Source organism: Festucalex cinctus, chromosome 21, assembly GCF_051991245.1.
Source record: "Festucalex cinctus isolate MCC-2025b chromosome 21, RoL_Fcin_1.0, whole genome shotgun sequence".
Classification (NCBI taxonomy): Eukaryota; Metazoa; Chordata; class Actinopteri; order Syngnathiformes; family Syngnathidae; genus Festucalex; species Festucalex cinctus.
Window position 1 is genome coordinate 5,807,145 of NC_135431.1, and position 18,113 is coordinate 5,825,257.

Below are 18,113 nucleotides of genomic sequence, written 5' to 3' on the forward strand. Positions count from 1 at the left end.
AACGACCATGTATAGTAAGGCATTTTTTTTCCACCCAAAAAAAACGACCATGTATAGTAAGGCATTTTTTTTCCACCCAAAAAAAACGACCATGTATAGTAAGGCATTCCCCCCCCCCCCCCCCCCCCCCAAAAAAAAAACGACCATGTATAGTAAGGCATTTTTTTTCCACCCAAAAAAAAAACGACCATGTATAGTAAGGCATTTTTTTTTCCACCCCAAAAAATTCACCATGTATAGTAAGGCATTTTTTTTCCACCCAAAAAAAACGACCATGTATAGTAAGGCATTTTTTTCCACCCAAAAAAAACGACCATGTATAGTAAGGCACTTTTTTTCCACCCAAAAAAAAACGACCATGTATAGTAAGGCCTTTTTTTCCACCCAAAAAAAACGACCATGTATAGTAAGGCACTTTTTTTCCACCCAAAAAAAACGACCATGTATAGTAAGGCATTTTTTTTCCACCCAAAAAAAACCGACCATGTATAGTAAGGCATTTTTTTTCCACCCAAAAAAAACGACCATGTATAGTAAGGCCTTTTTTTCCACCCAAAAAAAACGACCATGTATAGTAAGGCACTTTTTTTTCCACCCAAAAAAAACGACCATGTATAGTAAGGCATTTTTTTTCCACCCAAAAAAAAACGACCATGTATAGTAAGGCCTTTTTTTCCACCCAAAAAAAACGACCATGTATAGTAAGGCACTTTTTTTCCACCCAAAAAAAAACGACCATGTATATATAGTAAGGCATTTTTTTTCCACCAAAAAAAACCGACCATGTATAGTAAGGCATTTTTTTTCCACCCAAAAAAAACGACCATGTATAGTAAGGCATTTTTTAATAATGATTAAAAAAAAGACCATCTATAGTAAGGCGTTTTTAATAATGATAAAAATAAGACCATTAGGACCATAAGACCATAAGGCATTTTTTTTCTCCCCAAAAAAACGACCATGTATAGTAAGGCATTTTTTTTCTCCCCAAAAAAACGACCATGTACAGTAAGGCATTTTTTTTCCACCCCCAAAAAAAACGACCATCTATAGTAAGGCATTTTTTTTCCACCCAAAAAAAACGACCATGTATAGTAAGGCATTTTTTTCCGACCCAAAAAAACGACTATGTATAGTAAGGCATTTTTTTTCTCCCCAAAAAAACGACCATGTATAGTAAGGCATTTTTTTTCCACCCAAAAAAAATGACCATGTATAGTAAGGCATTTTTTTTCCACCCAAAAAAAACCGACCATGTATAGTAAGGCCTTTTTTTCCACCCAAAAAAAACGACCATGTATAGTAAGGCACTTTTTTTCCACCCAAAAAAAACGACCATGTATAGTAAGGCATTTTTTTTTCCACCCAAAAAAAAACGACCATGTATAGTAAGGCACTTTTTTTCCACCCAAAAAAAACGACCATGTATAGTAAGGCACTTTTTTTCCACCCAAAAAAAAACGACCATGTATATATAGTAAGGCATTTTTTATTCCACCCAAAAAAAACGACCATGTATAGTAAGGTATTTTTTTTCCACCCAAAAAAAACCGACCATGTATAGTAAGGCACTTTTTTTCCACCCAAAAAAAACGACCATGTATAGTAAGGCCTTTTTTTCCACCCAAAAAAAACGACCATGTATAGTAAGGCATTTTTTTTCCACCCAAAAAAAACCGACCATGTATAGTAAGGCATTTTTTTTCCACCCAAAAAAAAAACGACCATGTATATATAGTAAGGCACTTTTTTTCCACCCCAAAAAAACGACCATGTATAGTAAGGCACTTTTTTTCCACCCAAAAAAAACGACCATGTATAGTAAGGTATTTTTTTTCCACCCAAAAAAAACCGACCATGTATAGTAAGGCACTTTTTTTCCACCCAAAAAAAACGACCATGTATAGTAAGGCACTTTTTTTCCACCCAAAAAAAAACGACCATGTATAGTAAGGCATTTTTTTTCCACCCAAAAAAAAACGACCATGTATAGTAAGGCACTTTTTTTCCACCCAAAAAAAACGACCATGTATAGTAAGGCACTTTTTTTCCACCCAAAAAAAAACGACCATGTATATATAGTAAGGCATTTTTTATTCCACCCAAAAAAAACGACCATGTATAGTAAGGCATTTTTTTTCCACCCAAAAAAAACGACCATGTATAGAAAGGCATTTTTTTTCCACCCAAAAAAAACGACCATGTATAGTAAGGCATTTTTTTTCCACCCAAAAAAAAACGACCATGTATAGTAAGGCATTTTTTTTTCCACCCAAAAAAAACGACCATGTATAGTAAGGCATTTTTTTTCCACCCAAAAAAAACGACCATGTATAGTAAGGCATTTTTTTTCCACCCCAAAAAAACGACCATGTATAGTAAGGCATTTTTTTTCCACCCAAAAAAAAACGACCATGTATAGTAAGGCATTTTTTTTTCCACCCCAAAAAATTGACCATGTATAGTAAGGCATTTTTTTTCCACCCAAAAAAAACGACCATGTATAGTAAGGCATTTTTTTCCACCCAAAAAAAACGACCATGTATAGTAAGGCCTTTTTTTCCACCCCAAAAAAACGACCATGTATAGTAAGGCACTTTTTTTCCACCCAAAAAAAACGACCATGTATAGTAAGGCATTTTTTTTCCACCCAAAAAAAACGACCATGTATAGTAAGGCATTTTTTTTCCACCCAAAAAAAACCGACCATGTATAGTAAGGCATTTTTTTTCCACCCAAAAAAAACCGACCATGTATAGTAAGGCATTTTTTTTCCACCCAAAAAAAACCGACCATGTATAGTAAGGCATTTTTTTTCCACACAAAAAAAACGACCATGTATAGTAAGGCATTTTTTTTCCACACAAAAAAAACGACCATGTATAGTAAGGCATTTTTTTTTTCCCCCCCAAAAAAACGACCATGTATAGTAAGGCATTTTTTTTCCACCCAAAAAAAACGACCATGTATAGTAAGGCATTTTTTTTCCACCCCAAAAAAACGACCATGTATAGTAAGGCATTTTTTTTCCACCCAAAAAAAACGACCATGTATAGTAAGGCCTTTTTTTTTTCCACCCCAAAAAATTGACCATGTATAGTAAGGCATTTTTTTTCCACCCAAAAAAAACGACCATGTATAGTAAGGCATTTTTTTCCACCCAAAAAAAACGACCATGTATAGTAAGGCACTTTTTTTCCACCCAAAAAAAACGACCATGTATAGTAAGGCACTTTTTTTCCACCCAAAAAAAACGACCATGTATAGTAAGGCCTTTTTTTCCACCCAAAAAAAACGACCATGTATAGTAAGGCACTTTTTTTCCACCCAAAAAAAACGACCATGTATAGTAAGGCACTTTTTTTCCACCCAAAAAAAACCGACCATGTATAGTAAGGCACTTTTTTTCCACCCAAAAAAAACGACCATGTATAGTAAGGCCTTTTTTTCCACCCAAAAAAAACGACCATGTATAGTAAGGCACTTTTTTTCCACCCAAAAAAAACGACCATGTATATATAGTAAGGCATTTTTTTTCCACCAAAAAAAAACCGACCATGTATAGTAAGGCATTTTTTTTCCACCCAAAAAAAACGACCATGTATAGTAAGGCATTTTTTAATAATGATTAAAAAAAAGACCATCTATAGTAAGGCGTTTTTAATAATGATAAAAATAAGACCATTAGGACCATAAGACCATAAGGCATTTTTTTTCCACCCAAAAAAAGCGACCATGTATAGTAAGGCATTTTTTTTCGACCCAAAAAAACGACTATGTATAGTAAGGCATTTTTTTTCTCCCCAAAAAAACGACCATGTATAGTAAGGCATTTTTTTTCCACCCAAAAAAAACGACCATGTATAGTAAGGCATTTTTTTTCCACCCAAAAAAAAACGACCATGTATAGTAAGGCATTTTTTTTCCACCCAAAAAAACCCGACCATGTATAGTAAGGCACTTTTTTTCCACCCAAAAAAACGACCATGTATAGTAAGGCATTTTTTTTCCACCCAAAAAAAAACGACCATGTATAGTAAGGCATTTTTTTTCCACCCAAAAAAAACGACCATGTATAGTAAGGCATTTTTTTTCCACCCAAAAAAAACGACCATGTATAGTAAGGCATTTTTTTTCCACCCAAAAAAAACGACCATGTATAGTAAGGCATTTTTTTTCCACCCCAAAAAAACCGACCATGTATAGTAAGGCATTTTTTTTCCACCCAAAAAAAACCGACCATGTATAGTAAGGCATTTTTTTTCCACCCAAAAAAAAACCGACCATGTATAGTAAGGCCTTTTTTTCCACCCCAAAAAAACGACCATGTATAGTAAGGCATTTTTTTTCCACCCAAAAAAAACGACCATGTATAGTAAGGCATTTTTTTTCCACACAAAAAAAACGACCATGTATAGTAAGGCATTTTTTTTCCACACAAAAAAAACGACCATGTATAGTAAGGCATTTCCCCCCCCCCCCAAAAAAAAACGACCATGTATAGTAAGGCATTTTTTTTCCACCCAAAAAAAACGACCATGTATAGTAAGGCATTTTTTTTCCACCCCAAAAAAACGACCATGTATAGTAAGGCATTTTTTTTCCACCCAAAAAAAAACGACCATGTATAGTAAGGCATTTTTTTTTCCACCCCAAAAAATTGACCATGTATAGTAAGGCATTTTTTTTCCACCCAAAAAAAACGACCATGTATAGTAAGGCATTTTTTTCCACCCAAAAAAAACGACCATGTATAGTAAGGCACTTTTTTTCCACCCAAAAAAAACGACCATGTATAGTAAGGCACTTTTTTTCCACCCAAAAAAAAACGACCATGTATAGTAAGGCATTTTTTTTCCACCCAAAAAAAACCGACCATGTATAGTAAGGCACTTTTTTTCCACCCAAAAAAAACGACCATGTATAGTAAGGCCTTTTTTTCCACCCAAAAAAAACGACCATGTATAGTAAGGCACTTTTTTTCCACCCAAAAAAAACGACCATGTATAGTAAGGCATTTTTTTTCCACCCAAAAAAAACGACCATGTATAGTAAGGCATTTTTTTTCCACCCAAAAAAAACCGACCATGTATAGTAAGGCCTTTTTTTCCACCCAAAAAAAACGACCATGTATATATAGTAAGGCACTTTTTTTCCACCCAAAAAAAAACGACCATGTATATATAGTAAGGCATTTTTTTTCCACCAAAAAAAACCGACCATGTATAGTAAGGCATTTTTTTTCCACCCAAAAAAAACGACCATGTATAGTAAGGCATTTTTTAATAATGATTAAAAAAAAGACCATCTATAGTAAGGCGTTTTTAATAATGATAAAAATAAGACCATTAGGACCATAAGACCATAAGGCATTTTTTTTCTCCCCAAAAAAACGACCATGTATAGTAAGGCATTTTTTTTCTCCCCAAAAAAACGACCATGTACAGTAAGGCATTTTTTTTCCACCCCCAAAAAAAACGACCATCTATAGTAAGGCATTTTTTTTACACCCAAAAAAAAACGACCATGTATAGTAAGGCATTTTCTTTCGACCCAAAAAAACGACTATCTATAGTAAGGCATTTTTTTTCTCCCCAAAAAAACGACCATGTATAGTAAGGCATTTTTTTTCCACCCAAAAAAAACGACCATGTATAGTAAGGCATTTTTTTTCCACCCAAAAAAAACCAACCATGTATAGTAAGGCCTTTTTTTCCACCCAAAAAAAACGACCATGTATAGTAAGGCACTTTTTTTCCACCCAAAAAAAACGACCATGTATAGTAAGGCATTTTTTTTCCACCCAAAAAAACCCGACCATGTATAGTAAGGCACTTTTTTTCCACCCAAAAAAACGACCATGTATAGTAAGGCATTTTTTTTCCACCCAAAAAAAAACGACCATGTATAGTAAGGCATTTTTTTTCCACCCAAAAAAAACGACCATGTATAGTAAGGCATTTTTTTTCCACCCAAAAAAAACGACCATGTATAGTAAGGCATTTTTTTTCCACCCCAAAAAAACGACCATGTATAGTAAGGCATTTTTTTTCCACCCAAAAAAAAACGACCATGTATAGTAAGGCATTTTTTTTTCCACCCCAAAAAATTGACCATGTATAGTAAGGCATTTTTTTTTCCACCCAAAAAAAACGACCATGTATAGTAAGGCATTTTTTTTCCACCCAAAAAAAAACGACCATGTATAGTAAGGCCTTTTTTTCCACCCAAAAAAAACGACCATGTATAGTAAGGCACTTTTTTTCCACCCAAAAAAAACGACCATGTATAGTAAGGCATTTTTTTTCCACCCAAAAAAAACGACCATGTATAGTAAGGCATTTTTTTTCCACCCAAAAAAAACGACCATGTATAGTAAGGCATTTTTTTTCCACCCAAAAAAACCCGACCATGTATAGTAAGGCACTTTTTTTCCACCCAAAAAAACGACCATGTATAGTAAGGCATTTTTTTTCCACCCAAAAAAAACGACCATGTATAGTAAGGCATTTTTTTTCCACCCAAAAAAAACGACCATGTATAGTAAGGCATTTTTTTTCCACCCAAAAAAAACGACCATGTATAGTAAGGCATTTTTTTTCCACCCCAAAAAAAACCGACCATGTATAGTAAGGCATTTTTTTTCCACCCAAAAAAAACCGACCATGTATAGTAAGGCATTTTTTTTCCACCCAAAAAAAACCGACCATGTATAGTAAGGCCTTTTTTTCCACCCCAAAAAAACGACCATGTATAGTAAGGCATTTTTTTTCCACCCAAAAAAAACGACCATGTATAGTAAGGCATTTTTTTTCCACACAAAAAAAACGACCATGTATAGTAAGGCATTTTTTTTCCACACAAAAAAAACGACCATGTATAGTAAGGCATTTCCCCCCCCCCCCCCCCCCCCCAAAAAAAAACGACCATGTATAGTAAGGCATTTTTTTTCCACCCAAAAAAAACGACCATGTATAGTAAGGCATTTTTTTTCCACCCCAAAAAAACGACCATGTATAGTAAGGCATTTTTTTTCCACCCAAAAAAAAACGACCATGTATAGTAAGGCATTTTTTTTTCCACCCCAAAAAATTGACCATGTATAGTAAGGCATTTTTTTTCCACCCAAAAAAAACGACCATGTATAGTAAGGCATTTTTTTCCACCCAAAAAAAACGACCATGTATAGTAAGGCACTTTTTTTCCACCCAAAAAAAACGACCATGTATAGTAAGGCACTTTTTTTCCACCCAAAAAAAAACGACCATGTATAGTAAGGCATTTTTTTTCCACCCAAAAAAAACCGACCATGTATAGTAAGGCACTTTTTTTCCACCCAAAAAAAACGACCATGTATAGTAAGGCCTTTTTTTCCACCCAAAAAAAACGACCATGTATAGTAAGGCACTTTTTTTCCACCCAAAAAAAACGACCATGTATAGTAAGGCATTTTTTTTCCACCCAAAAAAAACGACCATGTATAGTAAGGCATTTTTTTTCCACCCAAAAAAAACCGACCATGTATAGTAAGGCCTTTTTTTCCACCCAAAAAAAACGACCATGTATATATAGTAAGGCACTTTTTTTCCACCCAAAAAAAAACGACCATGTATATATAGTAAGGCATTTTTTTTCCACCAAAAAAAACCGACCATGTATAGTAAGGCATTTTTTTTCCACCCAAAAAAAACGACCATGTATAGTAAGGCATTTTTTAATAATGATTAAAAAAAAGACCATCTATAGTAAGGCGTTTTTAATAATGATAAAAATAAGACCATTAGGACCATAAGACCATAAGGCATTTTTTTTCTCCCCAAAAAAACGACCATGTATAGTAAGGCATTTTTTTTCTCCCCAAAAAAACGACCATGTACAGTAAGGCATTTTTTTTCCACCCCCAAAAAAAACGACCATCTATAGTAAGGCATTTTTTTTCCACCCAAAAAAAAACGACCATGTATAGTAAGGCATTTTCTTTCGACCCAAAAAAACGACTATCTATAGTAAGGCATTTTTTTTCTCCCCAAAAAAACGACCATGTATAGTAAGGCATTTTTTTTCCACCCAAAAAAAACGACCATGTATAGTAAGGCATTTTTTTTCCACCCAAAAAAAACCAACCATGTATAGTAAGGCCTTTTTTTCCACCCAAAAAAAACGACCATGTATAGTAAGGCACTTTTTTTCCACCCAAAAAAAACGACCATGTATAGTAAGGCATTTTTTTCCCACCCCAAAAAAACGACCATGTATAGTAAGGCATTTTTTTTCCACCCAAAAAAAAACGACCATGTATAGTAAGGCATTTTTTTTTCCACCCCAAAAAATTGACCATGTATAGTAAGGCATTTTTTTTTCCACCCAAAAAAAACGACCATGTATAGTAAGGCATTTTTTTTCCACCCAAAAAAAAACGACCATGTATAGTAAGGCCTTTTTTTCCACCCAAAAAAAACGACCATGTATAGTAAGGCACTTTTTTTCCACCCAAAAAAAAACGACCATGTATAGTAAGGCATTTTTTTTCCACCCAAAAAAAACCGACCATGTATAGTAAGGCCTTTTTTTCCACCCCAAAAAAACGACCATGTATAGTAAGGCACTTTTTTTCCACCCAAAAAAAACGACCATGTATAGTAAGGCATTTTTTTTCCACCCAAAAAAAACGACCATGTATAGTAAGGCATTTTTTTTCCACCCAAAAAAAACGACCATGTATAGTAAGGCATTTTTTTTCCACCCAAAAAAAACGACCATGTATAGTAAGGCATTTTTTTTCCACCCAAAAAAAACCGACTATGTATAGTAAGGCCTTTTTTTCCACCCAAAAAAAACGACCATGTATATTAAGGCATTTTTTTTCCACCCCAAAAAAACGACCATGTATAGTAAGGCATTTTTTTCCACCCAAAAAAAACGACCATGTATAGTAAGGCATTTTTTTTTCACCCAAAAAAAAACGACCATGTATAGTAAGGCATTTTTTTTCCACCCAAAAAAAACGACCATGTATAGTAAGGCATTTTTTTTCCACCCCAAAAAAACGACCATGTATAGTAAGGCATTTTTTTCCACCCCAAAAAAAACGACCATGTATAGTAAGGCATTTTTTTTCCACCCAAAAAAAAACGACCATGTATAGTAAGGCATTTTTTTTCCACCCCAAAAAACCGACCATGTATAGTAAGGCATTTTTTTCCACCCAAAAAAAACAACCATGTATAGTAAGGCACTTTTTTTCCACCCAAAAAAAACGACCATGTATAGTAAGGCATTTTTTTTCCACCCAAAAGAAACGACCATGTATAGTAAGGCATTTTTTTTCCACCCAAAAAAACCGACCATGTATAGTAAGGCATTTTTTTTCCACCCAAAAAAAACCGACTATGTATAGTAAGGCCTTTTTTTCCACCCAAAAAAAACGACCATGTATAGTAAGGCACTTTTTTTCCACCCAAAAAAAAACGACCATGTATAGTAAGGCATTTTTTTTCCACCCCAAAAAAACGACCATGTATAGTAAGGCATTTTTTTCCACCCCAAAAAAACCGACCATGTATAGTAAGGCATTTTTTTTCCACCCAAAAAAAACCGACCATGTATAGTAAGGCATTTTTTTTCCACCCAAAAAAAACCGACCATGTATAGTAAGGCCTTTTTTTCCACCCCAAAAAAACGACCATGTATAGTAAGGCATTTTTTTTCCACCCAAAAAAAACGACCATGTATAGTAAGGCATTTTTTTTCCACACAAAAAAAACGACCATGTATAGTAAGGCATTTTTTTTCCACACAAAAAAAACGACCATGTATAGTAAGGCATTTCCCCCCCCCCCCCCCAAAAAAACGACCATGTATAGTAAGGCATTTTTTTTCCACCCAAAAAAAACGACCATGTATAGTAAGGCATTTTTTTTCCACCCCAAAAAAACGACCATGTATAGTAAGGCATTTTTTTTCCACCCAAAAAAAAACGACCATGTATAGTAAGGCATTTTTTTTTTCCACCCCAAAAAATTGACCATGTATAGTAAGGCATTTTTTTTCCACCCAAAAAAAACGACCATGTATAGTAAGGCATTTTTTTCCACCCAAAAAAAACGACCATGTATAGTAAGGCACTTTTTTTCCACCCAAAAAAAACGACCATGTATAGTAAGGCACTTTTTTTCCACCCAAAAAAAAACGACCATGTATAGTAAGGCATTTTTTTTCCACCCAAAAAAAACCGACCATGTATAGTAAGGCATTTTTTTTCCACCCAAAAAAACCGACCATGTATAGTAAGGCATTTTTTTTCCACCCAAAAAAAACCGACTATGTATAGTAAGGCCTTTTTTTCCACCCAAAAAAAACGACCATGTATAGTAAGGCACTTTTTTTCCACCCAAAAAAAAACGACCATGTATAGTAAGGCATTTTTTTTCCACCCCAAAAAAACGACCATGTATAGTAAGGCATTTTTTTCCACCCCAAAAAAACCGACCATGTATAGTAAGGCATTTTTTTTCCACCCAAAAAAAACCGACCATGTATAGTAAGGCATTTTTTTTCCACCCAAAAAAAACCGACCATGTATAGTAAGGCCTTTTTTTCCACCCCAAAAAAACGACCATGTATAGTAAGGCATTTTTTTTCCACCCAAAAAAAACGACCATGTATAGTAAGGCATTTTTTTTCCACACAAAAAAAACGACCATGTATAGTAAGGCATTTTTTTTCCACACAAAAAAAACGACCATGTATAGTAAGGCATTTCCCCCCCCCCCCCCCCCCAAAAAAACGACCATGTATAGTAAGGCATTTTTTTTCCACCCAAAAAAAACGACCATGTATAGTAAGGCATTTTTTTTCCACCCCAAAAAAACGACCATGTATAGTAAGGCATTTTTTTTCCACCCAAAAAAAAACGACCATGTATAGTAAGGCATTTTTTTTTCCACCCCAAAAAATTGACCATGTATAGTAAGGCATTTTTTTTCCACCCAAAAAAAACGACCATGTATAGTAAGGCATTTTTTTCCACCCAAAAAAAACGACCATGTATAGTAAGGCACTTTTTTTCCACCCAAAAAAAACGACCATGTATAGTAAGGCACTTTTTTTCCACCCAAAAAAAAACGACCATGTATAGTAAGGCATTTTTTTTCCACCCAAAAAAAACCGACCATGTATAGTAAGGCACTTTTTTTCCACCCAAAAAAAACGACCATGTATATATAGTAAGGCACTTTTTTTCCACCCAAAAAAAAACGACCATGTATATATAGTAAGGCATTTTTTTTCCACCAAAAAAAACCGACCATGTATAGTAAGGCATTTTTTTTCCACCCAAAAAAAACGACCATGTATAGTAAGGCATTTTTTAATAATGATTAAAAAAAAGACCATCTATAGTAAGGCGTTTTTAATAATGATAAAAATAAGACCATTAGGACCATAAGACCATAAGGCATTTTTTTTCTCCCCAAAAAAACGACCATGTATAGTAAGGCATTTTTTTTCTCCCCAAAAAAACGACCATGTACAGTAAGGCATTTTTTTTCCACCCCCAAAAAAAACGACCATCTATAGTAAGGCATTTTTTTTCCACCCAAAAAAAAACGACCATGTATAGTAAGGCATTTTCTTTCGACCCAAAAAAACGACTATCTATAGTAAGGCATTTTTTTTCTCCCCAAAAAAACGACCATGTATAGTAAGGCATTTTTTTTCCACCCAAAAAAAACGACCATGTATAGTAAGGCATTTTTTTTCCACCCAAAAAAAAACCAACCATGTATAGTAAGGCCTTTTTTTCCACCCAAAAAAAACGACCATGTATAGTAAGGCACTTTTTTTCCACCCAAAAAAAACGACCATGTATAGTAAGGCATTTTTTTTCCACCCAAAAAAACCCGACCATGTATAGTAAGGCATTTTTTTTCCACCCAAAAAAAACGACCATGTATAGTAAGGCATTTTTTTCCCACCCCAAAAAAACGACCATGTATAGTAAGGCATTTTTTTTCCACCCAAAAAAAAACGACCATGTATAGTAAGGCATTTTTTTTTCCACCCCAAAAAATTGACCATGTATAGTAAGGCATTTTTTTTTCCACCCAAAAAAAACGACCATGTATAGTAAGGCATTTTTTTTCCACCCAAAAAAAAACGACCATGTATAGTAAGGCCTTTTTTTCCACCCAAAAAAAACGACCATGTATAGTAAGGCACTTTTTTTCCACCCAAAAAAAAACGACCATGTATAGTAAGGCATTTTTTTTCCACCCAAAAAAAACCGACCATGTATAGTAAGGCCTTTTTTTCCACCCCAAAAAAACGACCATGTATAGTAAGGCACTTTTTTTCCACCCAAAAAAAACGACCATGTATAGTAAGGCATTTTTTTTCCACCCAAAAAAAACGACCATGTATAGTAAGGCATTTTTTTTCCACCCAAAAAAAACGACCATGTATAGTAAGGCATTTTTTTTCCACCCAAAAAAACCGACCATGTATAGTAAGGCATTTTTTTTCCACCCAAAAAAAACCGACTATGTATAGTAAGGCCTTTTTTTCCACCCAAAAAAAACGACCATGTATATTAAGGCATTTTTTTTCCACCCCAAAAAAACGACCATGTATAGTAAGGCATTTTTTTCCACCCAAAAAAAACGACCATGTATAGTAAGGCATTTTTTTTTCACCCAAAAAAAAACGACCATGTATAGTAAGGCATTTTTTTTCCACCCAAAAAAAACGACCATGTATAGTAAGGCATTTTTTTTCCACCCCAAAAAAACGACCATGTATAGTAAGGCATTTTTTTCCACCCCAAAAAAAACGACCATGTATAGTAAGGCATTTTTTTTCCACCCAAAAAAAAACGACCATGTATAGTAAGGCATTTTTTTTCCACCCCAAAAAACCGACCATGTATAGTAAGGCATTTTTTTCCACCCAAAAAAAACAACCATGTATAGTAAGGCACTTTTTTTCCACCCAAAAAAAACGACCATGTATAGTAAGGCATTTTTTTTCCACCCAAAAGAAACGACCATGTATAGTAAGGCATTTTTTTTCCACCCAAAAAAACCGACCATGTATAGTAAGGCATTTTTTTTCCACCCAAAAAAAACCGACTATGTATAGTAAGGCCTTTTTTTCCACCCAAAAAAAACGACCATGTATAGTAAGGCACTTTTTTTCCACCCAAAAAAAAACGACCATGTATAGTAAGGCATTTTTTTTCCACCCCAAAAAAACGACCATGTATAGTAAGGCATTTTTTTCCACCCAAAAAAAACGACCATGTATAGTAAGGCATTTTTTTTTCACCCAAAAAAAAACGACCATGTATAGTAAGGCATTTTTTTTCCACCCAAAAAAAACGACCATGTATAGTAAGGCATTTTTTTTCCACCCCAAAAAAACGACCATGTATAGTAAGGCATTTTTTTCCACCCAAAAAAAACAACCATGTATAGTAAGGCACTTTTTTTCCACCCAAAAAAAACGACCATGTATAGTAAGGCATTTTTTTCCACCCAAAAAAAACGACCATGTATAGTAAGGCATTTTTTTCCACCCAAAAAAAACGACCATGTATAGTAAGGCATTTTTTTTCTCCCAAAAAAAACGACCATGTATAGTAAGGCATTTTTTTTCCACCCAAAAAAAAATCGACCATGTATAGTAAGGCATTTTTTTTCGACCCAAAAAAAACGACCATGTATAGTAAGGCATTTTTTTTCGACCCAAACAAAACGACCATGTATAGTAAGGCATTTTTTTTCCACCCCAAAAAAACGACCATGTATAGTAAGGCATTTTTTTTCCACCAAAAAAAACCGACCATGTATAGTAAGGCCTTTTTTTCCACCCAAAAATAACGACCATGTATAGTAAGGCATTTTTTTTCCACCCAAAAAAAAACGACCATGTATAGTAAGGCCTTTTTTTCCACCCAAAAAAAACAACCATGTATAGTAAGGCACTTTTTTTCCACCCAAAAAAAAACGACCATGTAGTAAGGCATTTTTTTCCACCCAAAAAAAACGACCATGTATAGTAAGGCACTTTTTTTCCACCCAAAAAAAACGACCATGTATAGTAAGGCACTTTTTTTCCACCCAAAAAAAACGACCATGTATAGTAAGGCACTTTTTTTCCACCCAAAAAAAACGACCATGTATAGTAAGGCATTTTTTTTTCTCCCAAAAAAAACGACCATGTATAGTAAGGCATTTTTTTTCCACCCCCAAAAAAAACGACCATGTATAGTAAGGCATTTTTTTTCCACCCAAAAAAAACGACCATGTATAGTAAGGCATTTTTTTTCCACCCAAAAAAAACGACCATGTATAGTAAGGCATTTTTTTTCCACCCAAAAAAAACGACCATGTATAGTAAGGCATTTTTAATAATGATAAAAAAAAGACCATGTATAGTAAGCCGTTTTTAATAATGATAAAAAAAAGACCATGTATAGTAAGGCGTTTTTTTTTTTTTTAACGACCATGTATAGTAAGGCATATATATTTAAAAGAAAATAATTATATTATTATATTAATAATACCATTAATGGTAAATGGTCCATCATTTATATAACACTTTACTACCTTGCAAGGCCCTCAAGGCACATTCGACTACAACCTCCTTATGACAGCATCAAGAGCAACTTGGGCTTCAGGATCTTGCTGAAAGGATATTTTGATGTAGTCTACCACCTGTGTTCATAAGAAAACATTTAAAAATGGGTGCATTTCTTATTGTTTCTAATAATCATGTTTATTATTATTGACTTTTTTTTTTTGCAGGCCAAACCTAAAGAGGAAGAAGTGAAGCCGATGAAGGAACCCGATTTAAAGCCCCAGAAGGACACAGGCTGCACCATTTCTTAAATATATTTCTGTCATTCCTCTCATGCTCATCGCATATCCACACACATTATCCTCTCTTCTTTTGCTGGAATATGTAGTGCGTTTGGATGTAACGTCACCATCATGATTACCAGAGACAATTATATTCATGTAATCTTTAGAGCTTATAATAAAGCCCAACTATTGAAACTGTACTTCATAATGTAATCATAAGTGATGTCATACATCACAACTGCCTTACATAAACTGTTTCATCAAGTTTACCTTTAATTGCTGAGAAAGTGCTGTTAATAGTTAACACAATACTGTAAGGTGTTGCTCCCCTAATCGAATACTTAAGTGTATAATCGCAAATGGACAATTAAAAACAGAATGTGCTGCTGCAAGCTGACAATTATCATATAGTCTAAGACTGCCAGTTGGATTTCACAACTAGTTGAATTGTGTACACACTGTAATATACTGTACTTGTGCTATTTGCTACTCACAACATATAGAAGATGGTAACAGTGAATGCTGGCGAGATTCTTCAAAACATGAAATGCAATGCGAGAAACAATTGTTCTTCTCTTTGGAACTCACGAATGCTTGTGTATTTTTCATCAGTCCACTTTTTCATCAGTAGGGTGTGTTCACTATCACAACTTAAAAAAAATGTAATTAGGTGTTGTAATGATGTAAACTGAATTACAATCGATATTAAATCAGTTATAACTGTGTATGTGTTTGTGTGTTTATTTCTATGAGAGCATCCAGTATGCATACATTTTGGTATGTGGTTGTTTTTTTTGGTCACCCCATAAAACACCCAAAGACCCTGTATAGTAAGGCATTTTTTTTCCACCCAAAAAAAAGACGACCATGTATAGTAAGGCATTTTTTTTCCACCCAAAAAAAAATGACCATGTATAGTAAGGCATTTTTTTTTCGACCCAAAAAAAAATGACCATGAATAGTAAGGCATTTTTTTTCCACCCAAAAAAAACGACCATGTAGTAAGGCATTTTTTTTTTCGACCCAAAAAAAACGACCATGTATAGTAAGGCATTTTTTTTCTCCCAAAAAAACGACCATGTATAGTAAGGCATTTTTTTTCCACCCAAAAAAAACAACCATGTATAGTAAGGCATTTTTTTTCCACCCAAAAAAAACGACCATGTATAGTAAGGCATTTTTTTTCCACCCAAAAAAAAACGACCATGTATAGTAAGGCATTTTTTTTCCACCCAAAAAAAAGACGACCATGTATAGTAAGGCATTTTTTTTCCACCCAAAAAAAACGACCATGTATAGTAAGGCATTTTTTTTTTCGACCCAAAAAAACCGACCATGTATAGTAAGGCATTTTTTTTCCACCCAAAAAAACCGACCATGTATAGTAAGGCATTTTTTTTCCACCCAAAAAAAATGACCATGTATAGTAAGGCATTTTTTTCCACCCAAAAAAAACGACCGTTTAGTAAGGCATTTTTTTTTTCGACCCAAAAAAAACGACCATGTATAGTAAGGCATTTTTTTTCCACCCAAAAAAAACGACCATGTATAGTAAGGCATTTTTTTTTCGACCCCAAAAAAAACGACCATGTATAGTAAGGCATTTTTTTTCCACCCAAAAAAAATGACCATTTATAGTAAGGCATTTTTTTTCCACCCAAAAAAAATGACCATGTATAGTAAGGCATTTTTTTTCCACCCCAAAAAAAACGACCATGTATAGTAAGGCATTTTTTTTCCACCCAAAAAAAACGACCATGTATAGTAAGGCATTTTTTTTTCGACCCCAAAAAAAACGACCATGTATAGTAAGGCATTTTTTTTCCACCCAAAAAAAATGACCATTTATAGTAAGGCATTTTTTTTCTCCCCAAAAAAACGACCATGTATAGTAAGGCATTTTCTTTCCACCCAAAAAAACCGACCATGTATAGTAAGGCATTTTTTTTCCACCCAAAAAAAAACGACCATGCATAGTAAGGGATTTTTTTTTCTCCCCCAAAAAACGACTATGTATAGTAAGGCATTTTTTTTCCACCCAAAAAAAACGACCATGTATAGTAAGGCATTTTTTTTACACCCAAAAAAAACGACCATGTATAGTAAGGCATTTTTTTTCCACCCCAAAAAAAAACGACCATGCATAGTAAGGCATTTTTTTTCCACCCAAAAAAAAGACGACCATGTATAGTAAGGCATTTTTTTTTTCGACCCAAAAAAAACGACCATGTATAGTAAGGCATTTTTTTTCTCCCAAAAAAACGACCATGTATAGTAAGGCATTTTTTTCCACCCAAAAAAAACAACCATGTATAGTAAGGCATTTTTTTTCCACCCAAAAAAAAACAACCATGTATAGTAAGGCATTTTTTTTCCACCCAAAAAAAAACGACCATGTATAGTAAGGCATTTTTTTTTCTCCCCCAAAAAACGACTATGTATAGTAAGGCATTTTTTTTCCACCCAAAAAAAATGACCATGTATAGTAAGGCATTTTTTTTCCACCCAAAAAAAACGACCATGTATAGTAAGGCATTTTTTTTCTCCGCAAAAAAACGACCATGTATAGTAAGGCGTTTTTTTTTGCCCTAAAAAAACGACCATGTATAGTAAGGCATTTTTATTTTGTTAAAAAAACGACCATGTATAGTAAGGCATTTTTTTTCCACCCAAAAAAAACAACCATGTATAGTAAGGTATTTTTTTTCCACCCAAAAAAAACGACCATGTATAGTAAGGCATTTTTTTTCCGACCCAAAAAAAACGACCATGTATAGTAAGGCATTTTTTTTCCACCCAAAAAAACGACCATGTATAGTAAGGCATTTTTTTTCCACCCAAAAAAAACGACCATGTATAGTAAGGCATTTTTTTTCCACCCAAAAAAAACGACCATGTATAGTAAGGCATTTTTTTTCCACCCAAAAAAAACCGACCATGTATAGTAAGGCATTTTTTTTTCTCCCAAAAAAACGACCATGTATAGTAAGGCATTTTTTTTCCACCCAAAAAAAACAACCATGTATAGTAAGGCATTTTTTTTCCACCCAAAAAAAACGACCATGTATAGTAAGGCATTTTTTTTTCTCCCAAAAAAAAACGACCATGTATAGTAAGGCATTTTTTTTTTCACCCAAGAAAAACGACCATGTATAGTAAGGCATTTTTTTTCCACCCAAAAAAAATGACCATGTATAGTAAGGCATTTTTTTTCCACCCAAAAAAAACGACCATGTATAGTAAGGCATTTTT

General features: G+C 34.1%; 1 protein-coding gene across 2 annotated transcripts in view; it reads left to right on the top strand.

The window, feature by feature from the left end:
* The window catches only part of brox (BRO1 domain and CAAX motif containing), a 30,403-nt gene extending 14,817 nt beyond the window's left edge, over nucleotides 1-15,586 (top strand). For both annotated transcript variants that reach the window (XM_077510578.1, XM_077510577.1), the window contains one exon: nucleotides 14,805-15,586. In XM_077510578.1, the coding sequence (XP_077366704.1) occupies nucleotides 14,805-14,888 (84 nt within the window). In that variant the 3' untranslated portion in view covers nucleotides 14,889-15,586. The remainder of the gene's footprint in view (nucleotides 1-14,804) is intronic.
* The last annotated feature ends 2,527 nt before the right edge of the window (nucleotides 15,587-18,113 follow it).